Source organism: Pimephales promelas, chromosome 21, assembly GCF_988280905.1.
Source record: "Pimephales promelas chromosome 21, fPimPro1.hap1.1, whole genome shotgun sequence".
In the NCBI taxonomy this organism is placed as follows: domain Eukaryota; kingdom Metazoa; phylum Chordata; class Actinopteri; order Cypriniformes; family Leuciscidae; genus Pimephales; species Pimephales promelas.
The window spans coordinates 13,267,353-13,287,722 of NC_142789.1; the positions used below are offsets into that span (position 1 = coordinate 13,267,353).

Sequence of the window (20,370 nt, forward strand, 5' to 3'; positions counted from 1 at the left end):
CACATGCACATAATGTCAGAATTCGTTCACTCGTTTTTTTATTCACTCCTTTAAGTCGACTGCATTAGTGAAGTAATGTAGGGAATAGTGAATGAGGGTATCGAGGGTGATTTCAAACACAGTTAACTTTTAGTTTTTCCTCCTAAACTGTAAAAAAATATTTTCAAGATTTGTTATCACAACATGTTTTCTTTTGTCAAATTAACTTAAATCATTTATTTAGTTGAGATAACTTATTATTTTGAGTTTCTGATTTTGAATCTCCATTGTATTAACTCACTTTTTCCAATTCAATCAACTTAAAATTTTAAGGCAACCAGGTTACTTATTTTTTTAAGTTAAACCAGCAATATTTTTTTTACAGTGTATCTCAATTTTTCCATTAGCCTCCTCTGGGATCCTTAAAAAATGAATAAAACCAAACTGAATGGATGCAGCTTAACCTATAACGATGATGGCCATAGGTGCACAACACAATAAAATTTACAGAGCAAATATATATTTTAAATACAAATAAATTAAGTCATAAAACATAAAACTTCTCCAGACCACAAGGGGGCAGTGTCAAAGTCAATGTTATGCATTTAAGGTGACTAAATATACTTTTTTAGATCAGATGTTTGTCCATTACAATGTACTGTCCTGCTGGAAACACGTGATCAGATTTGGATACTCGGCCTTAATTTTTAATTGTCGTGGGCCACCACATATAACAGGTCCATCAAACCTCTTTCGTCGTTTTAATGAAATTTCCAAGGAATCGCCCAATCATATTGATCCCTTGTTGAGCTCCAGGTTCTCTATGTCCGTGCTGCCGTTGAACACTGTCTCTCATGTTCTAGGCTAGTCAAGAACCTTAGAACTCAGAAGACAGGACTGGTGCCACCCACTGTCCTGCAGTCCACAGCAGAAGAAGTAGACCTTTACAGTAACTCTGGTACCGCACACCAATCCCAGGAAGAGCAGCAGAAGGGCATGACTGACATCACCACTCTGAACACACTCAGTTCAGACTGATGGTTTCCATAAAATTCTTTCATATTTAGCTCATACTCTATGAGGATTACATCTTTTATGACGATGCATTAGACGATGCACTTTGACCTCTCATGTCACTCAGCCCCTTCTCGCTCGATCTTACATGTGAATGCACACAAGACACCGTCGTGAAACAGACCGGCTGTAATTTGAGATCTAGGTCAGTGGACGGCGAGACTGACGGAGGCACCTGTTTGCAGTCTGCTGCTTTTTTTAAAGAGGTGTGCATGACATCACCTCCACAGGCATGCACTTCATTCCATGAAACCTTGGCGTGCTCATAATGCCACTCTCGGTCTTGTTTGACTGGTTTTCTCAGACTTTTGCTATACTAATAACAAGGTGCTGCACGTAAAGCTTTGACTGAGAGCAGAGGCAGCTCTGGACTCAACTGTGAGGATGTTAATACTGACCACAGAATATATGCATACAGTAAATGTATACAGTAACAACTGTAATAATGTGAGATATTACAATTTGAAATAACTCCTTTGTATTTATTGATTAAAACAGTTGTGCTGCTTAATATTTCATCACAAAATTTCATCATAACATTGATGATAATTTTTTTTTTGACAATGTTAAAAGTCTTTACTGTCACTTTTGGTCAATAAATTACTGAGTTAAGGCAATTTAAGATTTTATATATATATATATATATATATATATATATATATATATATATATATAAAAATTTGTAAATGTTAAAGTCTTTACTGTCACTTAGAAAAATATGTTTGAAAACTATTGTTTATGTTTTTAAAAGAAGTATCTTGTGCACATCAAGTCTGCATTTATTTAATCAAAAATACAGAAAAAGACTTTTGTGAAATATTATTACAATCTAAAATAATGGTTTTCTATTTTTATACACTTTAATATATATATTTCTGTGATGTCATCATTACTCCAGTCTTCAGTGTCGCATGAATTCAAATATTCTGATTTGATTTTCAATTATCAATGTTGGAAACAGTTTTGCGGTTTAATATATTTTTGGAACATGTGATACTTTTTTTTAGGATTCATTGATTAAAAAATAGTTAAAAAGAGCAGCATTTATTCCAAATAGAAATCTTTTCTAACATTATAAATCTGCACTATCACTTTTAATCAATTTAACACATCCTTGCTGAATAAAATTATATTATATTAATATTAATTAATTATATTAATTAATTATATTAATATTATTTTTATACAGTATTATTTTACAGAAAAAATAAATACTGACTCCAAACTTTTGAACAGTAGTGTATTTTGTTATAAACTTTTTTTTTTACTTTTTTTACTTATATATATATATATATATATTATACAGCACAATTGCTTCCAACATTAAAGTAGTAGTTCACTTTAAAAAAAAAACAAAAACTTTTGCTGATAATTTACTCACCCCCATGTCATCCAAGATGTCTATGTCATTCTTTTTTCAGTCGAAAAGAAATTAAGGTTTTTGATGAAAACATTCCAGGATTTTTCTCCATATAATGGACTTCAATGGGAACCAAATGGTTCAAGGTCCAAAAGACAGTTTCAGTGCAAACTGTTCAAAGGGCTTTAAACCATTACAGGCGAGGAATAAGGGTCTTATCAAGCGAAACGATCGCTCATTTAAAAAAAAAGTTTAAGTTTTATAAGCTCAAATGGTGGCTTTGCTCTGTTCTGTGATGAGCGTTCGTGACTCTCCTGTTCAAACTCGTTCATCAAAATGAACGAATCGTTTTCGTGTCATTTGGTTCTTTTAACGAACGGAATGAACGAGTTGAATTTTAAAAAGATTCGTTTATTTTGATGAATGAGTTTGAACAGGAGGAGAGTCACGAACGCGCATCACAGAACAGAGAAAGGCGACCATTTGAGCTTATAAAACTTAAAATTTGTTTTTTTTTTTTTTATGAGCAATTGTTTCGCTTGATAAGACCCTTATTCACCATCTGGAATCGTTTAAAGCCCTTTCAACAGTTTGCAGTTTGCACCGAAACTGTCTTTTGGACCTTGAACCGTTTGGTTCCCATTGAAGTCCATTATATGGAGAAAAATCCTGGAATGTTTTCATCAAAAACCTTAATTTCTTTTCGACTGAAGAAAGAATGACATGGACATCTTCGATGACATGGGGGTGAGTAAATTATCAGCAAAAGTGAACTACTCCTTTAATACATCAGCATTTTAAAATGATTTGTGAAGGATCATGTGACCCTGAACACTGAAGTAATGTTGAGAATTCAGCTTTGCATCACAGAAATCCTTATCCAATAGATTCATCCTTATAGTTGAGCCCTGCAGCTGTTTGGAGCTGATTCAGAATATAGGCTACTGAAGTGTTCGTATGTTTTTCATGTTGCGCTTCAAGCTTCTTCACCTGTGCTGACCACAGCTGGAACAAAACTCCAAACAAGAAGACAGAAAAGACACGACAAAGACGCAAACCAGAGTAATTACAGCGTTTCAAAAGACGTAAAGCGCAGTATTAACTCTGAAGGTTTGCGACTTTTCTCGTTTCTTGTTTGTATGGATCTCATCCTTGCTATGATCGAGGTCTAGTTTTGTTTGCCACCTGTTTACTGTTGCTCTGAATGAAAAGACTGTACGCTACGTAACTAATCTTCTCCTTTTTATTTCATTTCAGATATTTTCAGTGACCTCTGCACAGCTGCCCTTACCAATACAGAGGACGCTGACGACGCATGCTGAACGTCCCGTGATGTGTCCTCGCTTCCCCCATGCTTATATACATCATACTCGACAACAGCTTTTTGTAATACCACACAGACGTCTGCTACGCTGAAGGAATAGATCAACTCTGCTGCTATACGAGCGTACTGAGGAGACAATCGGAACAGATTCCGGTCTCGTCCGGCCTTCTCCGGCGCTGACGTGACATTGACAACATTCTGCAGTCGTGAGTCAAAAAATTCAGCATGCAGCCTTCGTGCGTTCACTCTGCTGTGCCTTAGCAGCAAACGCAGGGGTATTTGAAGAGAAATATCCGGATATAACCTCAAAAGACCTCTGTGAACACCGGGCGTTGTGACGTGGCCATTTGAAAACACTGAGAGAAAGAGACTCGAGACCGTTCCGTCCTGCTGAAACTTCCACTGAAATGCTTAAACATACTTGATTTGGTTTGTTGTTCAAAAACACAGCACTTTTGATAAATTAATATTCTCTAATGTACAATATTTATACTCTTTTATATTCTGACGTGAAAGTCGCATAAGCCATCTGTAAAGCTTTGTTGCTCAAGCTGAAATATCTGTAATCCTCCTGAAATATTTGCCTCTATACGTGATATATTCATCCCTATCATGGTCTGGTTGTAAATAATCTCGAAACCTAGTAAGAATGTGTAATATTTACAGATTTTTATATATATATTTCAGAAAATGATTGTTGTAGCATAAATATTCCAGCTTTGCTGTTGTTTTACTACGGAGGCGTATTGCATTCACTTGAAGAAAAAAAAAACTACTCTGTTTTTCTGAATTAACGAGTTAATTTTTCATGAGAAAAAAAATTTGCTCTGTTTTTCTGAATTAATGAGTTAATTTTTCATGAGAAAAAAAGTTTTTGCTCTGTTTTTCTGAATTAACGAGTTAATTTTTCATGGATTTTTTTTTTTTTTGCTCTGTTTTTCTGAATTAATGAGTTAATTTTTCATGAGAAAAAAAATATATTTTGCTCTGTTTTTCTGAATTAATGAGTTAATTTTTCATGGATTTTTTTTTTGCTCTGTTTTTCTGAATTAACGAGTTAATTTTTCATGGAATTTTTTTTTGCTCTGTTTTTCTGAATTAACGAGTTAATTCAGAAAAAACAGAGCAAAACCTTTTTTTCTCACGAAAAATTAACTCATTAATTCAGAAAAACAGAGAAAAAAAATATTTTCTCATGAAAAATGTACTCATTAATTCAGAAAAACAGAGCAAAAAAAATTCTCATGAAAAATTAACTCGTTAATTCAGAAAAACAGAGCAAAAAAAATTTTCTCATGAAAAATTAACTCATTAATTCAGAAAAACAGAGCAATTTTTTTTCTCATGAAAAATTAACTCATTAATTCAGAAAAACAGAGTAGATTTTTTTTCTTCAAGTGAATGCAATACGCCTCCGTATTTTACAGCACTGCTCATGAATGTTGTCAGTTTGTGCTAAAAATAACCGAATCCAATACCGAAGTCAGATGTACTGTATCATTCCTGCTATGACATGAAGAACCGGACCGCAGTTTGACAGTGAATGTAGTAATGATGCCAAACGTTTCGTCTCATAACCCTAAATATCCACATATGATTGCGATTTAAATGTAGTTTGATTACTTTCTGATATATATCTGATCTTATTGAGCTGCATTATTTGTTTGAATGTAAATATCGAAGCACAAAGATTTGATATTGAATGCCGATGTAATTCTTGGTATCATCATTCTGTGCATAAATATGTGAATATTTTGCTTTTCACAGCTTCCCTATGGACAACATTACAGCTGATGAGAATATGTATTACATAACTGTAGATTTTCATATGCGTAATGAAATATATTCATTGCAAAACCATATGACTTTTCATACGGAGACTATGAAGCCTCAATTGAAGTTTGATAAAAGTGATGAAAATGTAATAAAATGAACAAACGCAGATCCCTTTGAGAACCTTCAGGAACTGTAGGTTTCCATCAGACTGTTTTTGGTTTTAATTGGAAGCTTTGTTTTTAAGACAGTGTGAGAGCCAGTCTGAGAGAAGGACAGCGAGGAGAGAGAGGGACAGGCTTTGTTCTACAGAGGAGGCTTTCAAACTCCTCACAAACTCCTGAGGGGCAGCAGGAGCGAGTGGCGAGTGCGGGACACAAAGACCCAGAGGGATGTGACAAGCCTTGAAACCGAATTTAAAAAAAAGAGCACTCTGGCAGCCTTCACTTTGGCTTCAGGTGTCTAAAGATTTTGAAGACTTCTGGCAGACTATTTACCTGGAGTCGTTCCTGCCCGAAACTAGGCCGGGCAGAAGAAAGAATGAGACTTCTGTCAGCAGGAAAGGGGCTGCTCTTTTGGATGAGCGGAGGGCATTTAAAAGGCTGATAATGGGGCAGGATCACACCAGGACAGTATAGAGGATGATAGGTTTTAATCTTTCGGACAAAAGAGTTCACATTTGAGATATGAGTGAATGCTCAGCAGAGGCGGACAGAGTACACAGCTTTCTTACTTGAGTAAAAGTACTGATACCCTTTGCTAAATTTTACTCGAGTACAAGTACTATGTAAGATATTGTACTTGTTTTTATCAAGAGTACAAGAGTACATTTTCTAAAAATTGCATTACCTCTGCCACAGTGCTTACATTTATGTACAGAACCGTCCTACATGGACTTCTGAAAAATGTTAATACCTTGGAGAACGTAAAAGGAATTGAAAGTAAAATCAAGTCATTTTCATCTTTTAACCATGTTGCTTTATTTAACATTTAAGACATTTTCAGAAAATTCAGAAAATGGAAATAGTCTGGCGGGGTGGGGCCACGGGTTGGCACATTCCCAGGATGGACCTGCTGCATCTTCATCCATTGTTTTGTCCATGGTTTCGTCTCTTCTAAATCTGACCATGGAGTTGACATTGGGGGAAAGCTGAAGGTGATTGCTGATAGGCTGTCCCAATCAGTGGCGCCTGCACAATCCAATCACGTTTGAGAGGGAAAAAGCAAATTAAGGGTTTCCCTTAATTCCTTAAATTAAGGGTTTTGATTTTATTTTTTTATTTTTTTTTAGAAATAGAAACTCGTACTCACGGTTATGGATAGAAATGGTAGGGGAGTATAGAGTACAACATTTCCCTAACAAATGTACTTGAGTAAAGTCATGAGTAGCTACACCCCAAAAAATGATACTCGAGTACAGATCCCTCAAAATTGTACTTTACACGAGTACATTTAAACTGGGGCGGCAGTGGCTCAGTGGTTCATGTGGGTTGTCTACAAACCGAAAGTTTGGTGGTTCAATCCTCGGTTCCACCTGACCAAGTGTCGAGGTGTCCATGAGCAAGACACCTAACCCCAGCTGCTCCCGACGAGCTGGCTGGCGCCTTGCATGGCTGACACCGCCGTCAGTGTATGAATGGGTGAATGTGAGGCAAATGTAAAGCGCTTTGGTGGCCATTAGGTCTATGAAGGCGCTATATAAATGCAGTCCATTTACCATTTACTCTGTTACTGTCCGGCTCTGATGCTAAGGAAATAACCTACTTTTTCAGACATGGTCTTTAGTTTGATTAACCATATAAAAATGTACTAGCCTACCGTATTTTTTTAATACAATTGTTACTACAGTTGTAGTTGCTGTAAAACCATAGGATAAAAAAAAATACGATTTTCCCATGTGGATGCATATTTTTTTATAATAAAAGGAAACACTTTATTTCGATAGTGTTTTGACATTCTACTTGTAACTTTGCAACTATGTTGAATGTCTGCTTAACATCTGATAAATATTTATTGTGATGCTCCCCTAAAGACATTCTACTGACTATAAGCAACTACAAGTCAACTTATTCTCCATGTCAAGTCAAGTATATGAAGAGTTCAGATGCAAAAGCCTCTAAATGCCATTTGAAATGTTCTTCTTTAATGATGATTTTTATCAAACTTGTATATTTAAGTTCAGTAATTTCACTTAAATAACAATTAATAGGTAATAATCATTGCCATTTAAGTGAAATCACTGAACTTAAATATACAAGCTTGATAAAAATGATCATTCTAGAAGAAAATTTCAAATGGCACTTAGAGGCTTTTGCATCTGAACTCTTCATATATAGGATATATATATATATATATATATATATATATATATATATATATATATATATATATATATATATATATATATATATATACTTTTCACTATATAGATTGCATCAAAACAGCTTCACAGTTTCAATCAAAACTTAATAAGAATGTTCGTTCTTTAGTGGAAAAACATCCACATTTGGTAAGCTGATCAAGGGTATTATTGATTGGTTAATTAATTTGAATATCCCCAACTGAGCAAGCCAAAGGCAACATACTAATTATCCTAACACCTAACCATAACCTAACAGTGACTTTACAGCCTACTAACAATCCAATGAGAGTTAGTCGACAAGTTACTTATAATAGTAGAATGTCTAAAGTGGACTATCGAAATAAAGTGTTGAACTTTGTATAATATAATCAGGGCCATAACCACGATAAACATTGATGGAGACAAGTCCCCCCTCCAAATATGGACAATTTTTGATAGTCCTGATGCTGCTTTGCTGCACTCCATTATGCACCGCTCTGTTCGTTGTCAGGATGATAAAACATTATGAAAATATGCTATCATTCATTTACATGAATCATAGGCTGATTCATAATGTCTTATCTAATAACGAATGTGATGAGAGAAGAAATATTCTGCATTATAGACATAAATGTGTGCATTTTTAAATAAAAATAAAATATTATTTGCAAATAGTTTACTTTACAACTACAGTAGACCTATTTTGCTTTCTTTATTCCGTCAAATCCCCTTTAATTCTTAAATTATTTGAGTCTTTTAAAATACCAATTACCCCCCCCCCCCCCCAAAAAAGGTGAAATTGACCCCAAAATAGTATATTAAATTCTAATATAATATATAATATTATAATACAGTTTCAACAATACCAAATGGAATCCCATGTGACATTTTATATTATATTATAAATGGCTTTATAGCCTACAATACATGTATATGGATAAAAACTTTGGTTAGCATGGTAAAGTTTGTGAGGATTAAATAAATTTGTCTGAGGCAAAACAATGATATTCATTGTTTTATTGATTAACATTGTCTTTTAGTTCGCAACTTTGCTGTGTTTTTATGAATTACATTGCAATTTTATATTTAAATCGGTATCTTGTGCTAAATTGAATGATAAGCTTGAGTCATTCTATCACTATCACGGACGGAGCATAAGCGTGCATCACCGTTTGAATTCAAAAGCCAATCAGAGGCGTCGCTTCAGAACTTCCGCCGAGCTCTTCACTCTCAGCCAATCGGCGTTAGGCTCTCATGTTTGCTTGCTTTTTTGAATTCAGATTTCAGAGAGAGAGAGATTTGAGCAGAAAATCACCTAGTATCAAATGAGCGTATACAATGGGCTTAAAATTCCTACTAAACTTATTTTCGTAACTTAACCGTATTATTTTGCACTTTGGACAAACTTTACGTGTCATTGCGACGACAGCAGTGTTTACGTTTGCAGGCGTTAGTTTTAATCAATAGTTTGGCTAACATAACCCCGGATTGCTCAGCTGGTTCGGCAACCAGCCGAACTCTCAGTGTTTCCTCATTCACCAGAATATTTTCCAGCACAAAACTGGTCTAAAGTTTTAAACGGTAAGTTTTTATTATACATTTCTATTATATCTAAATACAAGGCTCTGCTAAGAAGAAAATCTTTTGTTTAGAAGTTAGCTAGCCACCCCAATGCTAGCGCATGTTATTGAAGTGCATTGCAGCTGCCAGTCATCAGCTGTCATAGCATTGCTCTCTAAAAAGCTGACAGATCTTTACAATATATGAAAGGTTTTAAAAATGTACACCCTAATGCATATATATAGAATGTTTTGTTACTCAATTGAAGGAGTTAATAAACTGCAGCAGAATTTATTATTATAATGCTGCATTCAGAAGAATTACTCTTTAGATTTATGCAGCTGGTAATTTGAACTTTTGAGTTGATTTTATTTTAAGATGATTCATTTTAGTGTGTATATATATATATATATATATATATATACACACATACACACACACACACACACACACACACACACATTGATTCTCTTCTCCCTTTATCCTTTCCCTCCTAGAATCTCGATTGATTGTTTCTTATTTTTGTGCCTGTGCTGCCCTTGTTCACTACTTTCTCTCTGGCTCCCAGCTTTTGATATTCTGGACAGGACTGGGTCGCCACCCCTTGTCACAGCGCCATGGCTGACAGCAGCATAGTTACTTTAGGGCCGGGCCGCAGCCTGCTGGTGGACTCCTCCGTTTACGACTCCCGGATGGCCGAGACCACAAAGGAGCAATTTTTCTTCGGTCTACACGCAGACGAGACAGAGGGTAAGTGAACCGCCCTCCTTCTCGGTCTACCCTATATCATTTGACATTTCTGTAGTGTGGACCATTTTGCTGCGCACAAACATAACAAGAGTCTATTTCCATAGAGATTCACCTTTGCCTGTGGTCTTTTCTCTTTTTCAGATGCATTGCCCAGAGTTGAGACCAGGGTGGTGTTGGTGGGGGAGGCTGGCAACATCGCAGAACTTGAGAAAGCCCTTCAGGTACTGTAGCTATTCATATAGATTGATTTCACTGTAGCCATAGCCATATGGTTTAAACTGAGGCAAGAGGAGATGCATTACTTTGGAATGGTCAGTTCAGTGTGAGCTCTGGCGGAGAAAATAACGTTTTGAAAGTCTTCCAATCTGATTAAAGGTAATCAGTTTGTGGACAGGAAGTGATTTTATGTTGGCCAGCTTAGTGCCCAGTACTAGGCATGAAGAATAAACATTAAATTCTTCTGTTTGCCTGACTAAAACATTTTTTGATTGAATTTTAGGGCAATTTAAGATCAAATTAATTCAGATACACTTGTGTCCTTGTCTGAACAGCAAATGTAGTGCGCTTACACATTACTCAGAGTTTGAAAGAAGTCTCCTATGCTCACCTAGGTGGTATTTATTTGATCAAAAGTACAGTGAAAACAGTGTTATAGTGAAGGTTTATAACAATTTAAAAAATAACTGTAGTGTTTTCCATTTAAATATATTGTAAAATATAACTTTAATATATAATATAATAAAAATATAGCCTAACTTTGAAAAAGTGCTGCATATTTTTTTGTTGTGGAAACTGTGATATATTTTCTTTTTCAAGATTGATGAATAGAAAGTTAAAAACATTTATTTGAGGTTTTTTTGCAACATTATACATGTTTTTTTTTTCAGTTTTGATTGTGACCATGCTGAATAACAGTGTGAATATTTTCTTAAAAAAATCTTACTGTCACAATTCATTTTAGCAGACGTCTTTACACCGTGTCCTAACTACATGCGATGCGTTATAAAAGGTATTTTTTCCATGTTAATCAATAAACACAAAGTGTGGCAATGATAAACTCAGGTACTGTTTATGTGCTTTATTTAATGTTAAAAGCATGCAATGTGACTGAATATCATTTAGTGCTCCCAGGTTTGTAGCTGTAAAAGCTAAAATTGATCAATCTTGAAGTTAAACAAATGAAAACAAGAAAGTTCAAACTGTGTCAAAGAAGTGTATTCTTTGACAAAGATTGTTTTAGTAACTTAGTAGCCTATGCATTTTTAATAATGTTTAAATGGTGTATTTAAATCAATGTGAACTTGCGAGTGCCGTCAAGATTAGTCTCTGGTGCTGTGCGCTTGCAGCGAGACTCCGCCCACTCTGTGTTCTGATTGGCTGTGGGTTTTGATTGATTTTTACACGCATCTTATCGCATCGCGTCTGGTTAGGACATCCTTGGTGACTTGTTGAGGGTCCAAGTTAATATTTTTTGGCACATTGTAATGGTGACATAAGGAAATGTTTTAAATAAAAAAGAAATTAAAAAAAAAAATTATGATAATTGAATTGTTTTGGTATTTTATTCATTTATTTATATATTCATTCATCAATACATTTTTTGTGTGTTATGTCAAACGGTGCAGGTCATTGTGTTACTTTCAGCCTCAAATACAAGTAGACAAAAATGAGTGTCACCACATGGAATTCTGGAGGAACACTACTAGATCCTAGATTATTAACAATTGGTAATTTTTCAGATTAAGATTAAATTTAAAGGATTTGGCCAGTTGGGAAATGAATCAGAGCTAGTGCAAGATGAGTATTTATGGTTAAAGTCCCTGTAAAGGCAATTCTACAAAAAAGTTCTAAACACATTATAAATGTTGCATATGTATTGCTAAAATGTATTACAAAGACTGTGAACTGTGAAGTTCTGAAATACGGAGTTAGACCGTTAAACAGTTTTTCACCATTGCAATTTTACAGATTGTTTGGGCGGGGCTAAAACAGGGCTCGATGACGCACTGGAGCCCATGAGCTCCTGGACACGCCCCTATTTGATGACGCACAGAGTCCGATCTCTCCCATAACACACAATAACACTCCCCGAGCACATTCGCATTCACTGCTCAATCGCGAGTGACTGTCAGTACAACCACAGCTGAGCCTACAGTTTTCGACACAGAAATGCATAGGCTACTACCTGGATGCGATCATGTACAAAACAGATCAGTATCTTCATTTAAATTCCATAAAAATGATCACATCAAGAAGAGGTTTTTAGAGAACCAACCTTGATGAAGAGCTGAGGATCACCGCCAACACCCGCCTCTGTAGTGATCATTTTACACTGGATAGTTTTATAAACTTTCCTCAGAGACAACTGGGATTCACTGATGATCTGCTGTTACTGGTGAACGGGGCCTAAACGACTATCTCCCGCCCCGAAAGCAGTATCAGCTAATATCACCGTCGACAGCTTTCCCGCTAGTGGGCGTGGTTTCAGCGCAGCCAGCGGACACGCCCCCAGCGTTTGAGAACAGAGATAACTGCTCATTTTTTCAAGATTTTGATAGCTTATTTTATGTACTTACCGGCTTTTTTATCATTCAAATTTGGCTGGTTGACTAATAACACATTTTTCTGTGGTGTGACAAACTCAGAACACATACTTAATTTTGACTTTACAGGGACTTTAAAGTATATAATTATTTTTTTATATAAAAATGACAGATCGTTTCACTAGATAAGACTTATTTCTCGACTGGGATCGATGCAGTTCCCCTTTGAAACAATATGTATGTTGGCCAGAGGAGAACTGGCCCCAACTGAGCCTGGGTTCTCCCAAGGTTTCATCCATCCAATCACCTGATGGAGTTTTGGTTCCTTGCCACTGTTGCCTTGCTTTTGGCTTGCTTAGTTTTGGGACATTTAATGTTCAACAACATTATTGCTCTGTGTTGTATTACTTTCATGTTCTCACTGTGAAGCTGCTTTGATACAGTCTGTATTGTAAAAAGCGCTATATTAAATAAATGTGACTTGACTTTACTTGAAACTGCAATTTGGACCAATTTGCAATTTGGACTTCAACCCATTGTTCCCCCTTGAATTTTTCTTGAATAGAAAAATCCTGGAATGTTTTGCTCAAAACCCTCAATTTCTTTGACTAAAGAAAGAAATGAACATCTCCGATGACATGGCGGTGAGTAAATCATCAGAAAGTTTTACTTTTGGAGTGACCTAATCCTTTAAGACGCCTGAGTTGAAACCGTAGTAGACATTTAGGAAGTCTTTGTTTTGAATCATGTAATGTCTGCTTGAGCCGTTTGAGCCCAGGACAGATGCAAAATTTAGATAAGCGGGTCAGTAGTTTGTACGGCACCTTCGAGGATGGTGTTTTTGATTCGATGCTGATGAACATATTATGAGATGTGGTATGTGGCGGTTGGGAGTTGATGGACGAAAGGTCATAAATGTCATTTGCTTTGACTGTTTGTGTTTGGAGGGGTAATGATTGGACATTTAGGCTTCAGAGCTTGACATGATAAAGCTGGAATATGTGGATCCAGGATGAAATATTCTTATGTAGTGCATGGGGGAGGATGGGGATGTTCCTGAAATTCTCCTTTCCTTGCCCTTGAAATGATGTGAGTGGACTTCAGATGTAGCTGCTTCTTTTAGTAATCTATTCTCCCTGCAACTTATTAACGTAGCAGAACTTCCTCCTGGACTTTGCTTGACATTTGTTTGAAGTTCTCATCTTGATTCTGACAAGGTTGTAAGACCCTCCTGCCTAGGAAATTTATCAGCTTTGGGTTGCCAGGTTGACGTCAATTCTTCATTTTTACAGGCCATCACAATAATGGAAGTCCCGGTGGTAAAGATTAAAGAAGGGCAGCCGGGCACAGAGGCGCGTGAGAAATTGATAAAATCTATAGTCAATATGGTACGTCTCGGGATCCAGAATCTTTGCATGCTTGAGAGCACTGGGGGATTTGCGGCATGGGGATTCGCTGGGGCACTGCACTGTCTAATGTCGAACTCACTCACGGTGGTCTGGACTAAGTTCTAATAATGTGAGCTAACAACTTGTCCTGTGTTTGTCCTACAGGTGGTCCTTAATCCATAATTCAGAATTAATTCAATCATGTAATCAACCCTTTGGTGATTAACCCCTTTTTAGTGTCATTTTAAATTTTTCTTTAAATCTTTTGTTTTTACATGCAGGTAAGAATAATCTTTTCTGAAAGTAAATCCCAAAAGACAAGAATAAAGGAAGTTTCTGAACTAACAGACTTCCTTTCAGTACCCTTTAAAAATGTAAGGTGCTGTTCACACCGGACATATGCTTTTGCACTGCGTGCACATCATTATTACTATTATTATTAATTTGTACAGATTTAAATACTTTTAAACATATACATTATATTATACATTGTATATATATTAGGGGTGTCCGAATATATCGCAAAACAACAATGAATGAGTTCAGTAGTGTGATATGTATCGAATCGTGACATGAGAGTATTTTTACACCCCAAATATATAAATAAATAAATATATATTTCGAATGTCTACATATATATATGAAGAGTTCAGATGCAAAAGCCTCTAAATGCCATTTGAAATTTTCTTCAAGAATGTTAATTTTTATCAAGCTTGTATATTTAAGTTCAGTAATTTCACTTAAATGGCAATGAAGATTACCTATGAATTGCCATTTAAGTGAAATTACTGAATTTAAATATACAAGCTTGATAAAAATGATAATGATTATTCTAGAAGAGAATTTCAAATGGCACTTAGAGGCTTTTGCATCTGAACTCTTCATATATATATATATATATATATATACACACACACAGTATAAATGAGTACTACTAATTTAGTGTAGTATTATGTTAGGTATTATTTATAAAACATGTGAAGTATTAAATATTACATATTTTAAGTGAGTGCATGATAATGGCAAAAATATAGCTTCAAAAACAGGCATAAACGAGCATGTATTATTATATGTCCTATATTGGCAATGGCCATGGTATCAGAAAAATGAATCTTTTCACTCTGTTCCGTCTAGTTGTCCTGTGTGAACCGTCCTTGACACTTATTTTTGTGTCACTAAATCTACATGTGACAAATGACTGCTGTCTTTCTCCAGTGTGTCATCTGTCAGAACAGTTTAACATCTTTAAGATCCTTTATACTAAAGGAGATATCTCTTTGCTTTTGAGGACATGCTGATCACATTCACAATACTAATGTGTTTGTTGATATTGTTTTTTTATTTCAGTTGTGAATGAAAAATGAATTTTCCTCTTCATCCCATTAGGATATAAACACCCGCTGCATCAAGACTGACAATGTCAGAGATTTTGGTGACGGCGAGAATTGTGAGTTCGAGACTGTGTTCGTGTTGAAAGACTTCCAGGCTCCGGAATATAGCTTCCTCTACAAGAATGACAGCCGTATCCTGGGGCCTCCTGCCGTGATGCACTGTGCCAGCAAGGGAGAGGTAAGACCCTGAAATAAAACCACACACGCACCCACAGGATCGCAGCCATCTTCTGTTTTTTTTTTTTTTCCTCCCTGACCCTGAGGTGGTGAAATAGTTTGATACTAGTAGCATCTGCTTGCCGTCATGGGTTGAGTAAAAGCCTGTTGAAATAAAGTTGTTCTTCCAACTGAAACGGATTCGTAAGCAGCTTTGATTGCTTCTGTATAGCCTGAAAAATGTTGCTGGCTTATCTGAGTGTACGCAGGGGTGTCTGCTTGACTCCTTCAGATATTCCAGAGCAAAACGAACACTTGGCTGGCTAGCGATCGGTACCGGACAGAAAGATTAAGTCTGACGAACGCTAGAATATAGATACGACTGCAACATTCCAGTGAGAAATGAGTGCTTGTCTTATTTCTGTTAAATTTTGTGGTACACAGCTTATCTGCCGCAGTACACACTCCATAGTCTTAACCCCTGAGCGGTTACAACGAAATGTTTAAAAAAAAATTGGAATAAATGTGAATAAAATGTGTTGTAAGTCATACACAAATAACAACAATAATACATAATAGTAAATAAATATTAGAACTTTAATTATATATATATATATATGAAGAGTTCAGATGTAAAAGCCTCTAAGTGCCATTTGAAATTTTCTTCTAGAATGATCATTTTTTTATCAAGCTTGTATATTTAAGTTCAGTGATTTCACTTAAATTGCAATGATAATTACCTATTAATTGTTATTTAAGTGAAATTACTGAACTTAAATATACAAGTTTGATAAAAATCATCATTAAAGAAGAAAATTTCAAATGGCATTTAGAGGCTTTTGCATCTGAACTCTTCATATATATATATATATATATATATATATATATATATATATCCTGCACATAAAACGTGTTCAATGCAATCGTGAATCTCTCCTCTTCCCCAGATAATAAAATAAGGTTATAAGAATGTTTTCATAACGTTCCCATTAAGTTATTATGTTATTAACGTTATTTCTGAATGTTCTAGGAACAATCAAAATGTCCAGTTTTTTAGACGTTGTATTAATCTTTTCTTGGTTATAAGAACGTTATTCAAAACGTTTTATGAACTTTCAATTCTCCCGTTATATGATCGTTGTATTAACGTTCTTGCTTGGCTCTAAGACCATCATTCAAACATCATTAGAACGTTATATAAATGTTGTATTTTAATGTTATTTCCTGGTTATAAGAATGTTATTAGAATGTTAAGAAATATCATTTTTTTTTAGGTTATACTGGGTGCTATTCTATTCTGCAATATTCGCTAATGTCAGTAAAATAGACCATCCTAAGTCAATGTATTGCAGTAATTCCTTTCTCAACCAGTAGAAAATGCTTTGAACACCTGATTATGCATGAAAAAAAAAAAAAAAAAAAAATCATAAACCGGAAAACTGGCTTCATTTTGTAAAAAAAATAAAAATAACGTGATATAAATTTTTGGTCAAACCGCCCAGCAATATGCTGTTGGTCCTGCGAGTGCTGCCAAAACTGTGGCGACCTCCCGAGGCATGGACTCTGAATATGTCTTGTTGTATCTGGCAGCAAGACATTAGCAGCAGATTCTTTGTCACAAACAAACAAATGTGTGCAGTGTTGCAGGGTGAAATTTCCTGGTGAAAGAGACCCCTTCCTCCAACATCATTGTAATCAAAGGGATAGTTCACTTTGAAATTAATTTTTTAGCTTACCTCAAGGGCATCCAAGATGTAGGTGTCTTTGTTTCCACAGTATTTTCAATTTTGACATTTTTTAAACCGTTGTTGTCTATCAGTCATACACTGGAGGCTAAGGTGGTCCACCAAAAAGCATGCACAGAGAAGTCCAAATTAAACATGATTTAATGACTCGTAAATGTAAGTACACCTTAATGGCCTAAGACACAAAACGAGCGTTTTTTGTGAGAAAACGAACAGTATTTATATCGTTTTTACCTCGTGTAATCACAGTGACGTCCAAGTGATCTGAATCAGTTGTGCAATGTCCAACTGAACTGAAACAGTTCAATGTTACGCCGGAAGTGATCGCTTGCGTGTGACGTCACTCAATATTTACACTGAGATTTCGGAAGTTTTACCTTTTACTAAACATATTTATATATACCGAAATCGTCTTCCATTGCGGTTTCCCGTATATCTAAATATGTTTAGTGAAAGGTAAAACTTCCGAAATCTCTGTATAAACAAAGAGTGACGTAGGCGCGCAAGTGATCATTTCCGGTGCATGCGCAGACCGAAGCGCCCGTGCCGTCAGATCATTTTGTCATGGCTATGATTACAAGAGGTAAAAACGATATAAATACTGTTCGTTTTCTCACACAAACCACTCGTTTCGTGTCTTAGGCCATCAATGTGTACTTTCATTTACGAGTCATTAAATCATGTTTAATTTGGACTTCACTGTGCATGCTTTTTGGTGGGCCCCCTTTAGCCTCCAGTGTATGACTGATAGACAACAACGGTTTGACTGAAAAATGTGATTGTAAAAGCGAACTGGATTTATTGAACTTCTTCCACTGCTCTGCAAGTTCCAGTGCTGACACTTGTGTGCCTATTGGCAGCAAGGGTGACTGGGGTCATTGTAGGCACTCTGATTGGCCTGAAGCTACACAGCCTCATACGCAGAAGAATTTGATGCTCTGTGTGACATTCCTCCCATAACCATCATTGAAATTTGTTGGTTCAGACCAGACGGGATAGCCTTCATTGCCCACATGCATCGATGAGCCTTGGGCGCCCAACACTCTGTCGCCGGTTTGTTGTTTGCCCCTCCTCAGACCACTGTTGGTAAATTCTCAACACTGTTGACCGGGAGCAACACACAAGCCTTGCCATTTCAGAGATACTCTGACCCAGTTGGCATGCCATATCAATTTGGGCCTTGTCAAAATCGCTCAGGTCTTTATTCCTGCCCATTTCTCCTGCATCCAACACGTTGATTACGAGAACTGATTGTTTGGCTACCATCTAATCTACCCAGACCTTAATATGTGGCCTTAAGAGAGGATCAATTATATTCACTTCACCTGTGGCTTATGCTTTGGCTCAAAAATATTTAAGGGTCTGCTTAGAGCAGGAGGGCCACTGTCCTGCAGAGTTTAGCTCCAAATTGCCTCCACATAAATTTCTAGTATGCCTATTAAGACCTTGATTGGCTGGTTCTGGTGTGTTTAATTGGAGTTGGAGATAAACTTTGCAGGACAGTTGCCCTCCAGGAGCAGGATTGGACAATCTTGGCTTAGAGGGAACATTAGTTGCTATTGTACATTAAAGCAGCACTGTGTAACTCTTTCAATGTATTCGTAGCTAAAAACACTTAGTTCTTTCAAAAATATATGTGCTCATATTGTATATTTACTTCGTTCAAGTAATAAAGTATTCTCGTGTGTGTATAATATGCCATTGAAAATACATACGGGTAATGTCGGTCGCCGTGTTGCCCCTCCATCTTGAAAGTACATTAGCCAAGGAGGGACATACCCGTTAATTCAAGCTTCGCCTTTCACGTTAACGTTTGAGTTAACAATCATGGACGAGGTCGAACTGGAAGTCATGATAATCTTGGACAAAATTGGCCACCGTAGGAGTTAAAACGAAATTGGAATTGAGAGGAACAGAAACTAATATTCACTGGGTGGTCGTATACCTTTTCACCGCTAGATAGATGGGAGTAAAAATCACACAGTGTAGCTTTAAAGACGTCTATGTAAGTGACTTCCTATTATGATTGACAAAAAAATGACCTTGTCATGCCATAGTCCTGATCTGTTCAGTCTTGTGCATCCTCAGATTTGTGCTCTTCTTTTATTCATATTAATGATTTATTCCATCTTTGTGATCCTCCACGCCCTCTTTCGCAGCCTCTGCCGTTCTCCTCCAGGCCTCTCTACTCCATGACCATGCTCAACTTGTCTCTCTGCTTCACCGGATTCCGTAAAAAAGACGAAGTGGTGAGTTCTTCTTGTCCGCTCATCGCACTCAAAAACAGCCCATAATTTCACTGTCGGATTATTTGTCCCAATTAACTGTTTTTCTTCAGGTTACCCTGGTAAATCTTGTTCATCACATGGGGGGTACCATACGAAAAGACTTTGACAGCACTAAAGTTTCACACCTCATCGCCCATTCAACCCATGGTGAAAAGTACAGGGTATTTATCCACTCCATCCATACACGCATGTATATCATCTTTCAGACCCACTGATTTTTGTCTATACTGAATCATCAGGGATAAAAGATTTTCAGTTCTGAAATCCTTGTTTTGGGTCTGACTCACCCTGCTGTAATGACAGTATCTATGATTGCTGCCACAAATCAAATCATATACACCAATGTAAAGGTGAGGCATGGCTGTGTGTTCTAAAGGAGAGTAATATATATGCATAAAATGTGCACAATGAACAAATGTACAAAAAAGTATATGCATGCTACACACAGATATACAAAATATATTTAGATATTATGGATCATAATCAGTTTAAGGAACTGTTTTCTGATGTTTCGGTCCAGTACGATTTTTTTCTTTTCAAGAAATTAATACTTTTATTCAGTAGGGGTACATTTAAATTGATGTCATAAACATAAAAACAAAAAAAATGTTTGCCATCAATTTAAACATAAAAAATGGCAAAAAATATTTGTTTAAAAAATATTCAATTTTGAACTTTTTTTTAAATCAAAGAATCCT

At 36.1% G+C, this 20,370-nt stretch overlaps 2 protein-coding genes across 14 annotated transcripts in view; both read left to right on the top strand.

Moving 5' to 3' along the window:
• Positions 1 to 5,699, top strand: part of mcf2l2 (MCF.2 cell line derived transforming sequence-like 2) — a 111,246-nt gene extending 105,547 nt beyond the window's left edge. For 8 of the 9 annotated variants that reach the window (XM_039657536.2, XM_089125021.1, XM_039657540.2 and 5 more), the window contains 2 exons: positions 843 to 937; positions 3,671 to 5,699. In XM_039657536.2, coding sequence (XP_039513470.2) covers positions 843 to 937; positions 3,671 to 3,735 — 160 coding nt within the window. In that variant the 3' untranslated portion in view covers positions 3,736 to 5,699. The remainder of the gene's footprint in view (positions 1 to 842; positions 938 to 3,670) is intronic. The other variant, XM_039657541.2, reaches the window with a different exon arrangement.
• A 3,413-nt stretch (positions 5,700 to 9,112) lies between these two features.
• ect2 (epithelial cell transforming 2) overlaps positions 9,113 to 20,370 on the top strand; it is a 43,149-nt gene continuing 31,891 nt past the window's right edge. For 2 of the 5 annotated variants that reach the window (XM_039657620.2, XM_039657619.2), the window contains exons 1-7: positions 9,114 to 9,432; positions 9,980 to 10,161; positions 10,303 to 10,382; positions 13,997 to 14,092; positions 15,479 to 15,661; positions 19,544 to 19,633; positions 19,723 to 19,833. In XM_039657620.2, coding sequence (XP_039513554.2) covers positions 10,029 to 10,161; positions 10,303 to 10,382; positions 13,997 to 14,092; positions 15,479 to 15,661; positions 19,544 to 19,633; positions 19,723 to 19,833 — 693 coding nt within the window. In that variant the 5' untranslated portion in view covers positions 9,114 to 9,432; positions 9,980 to 10,028. Of the gene's footprint in view, positions 9,433 to 9,979; positions 10,162 to 10,302; positions 10,383 to 13,996; positions 14,093 to 15,478; positions 15,662 to 19,543; positions 19,634 to 19,722; positions 19,834 to 20,370 lie in introns of all 5 variants that reach the window. The other 3 variants (XM_039657618.2, XM_039657621.2, XM_039657617.2) reach the window with 2 other exon arrangements.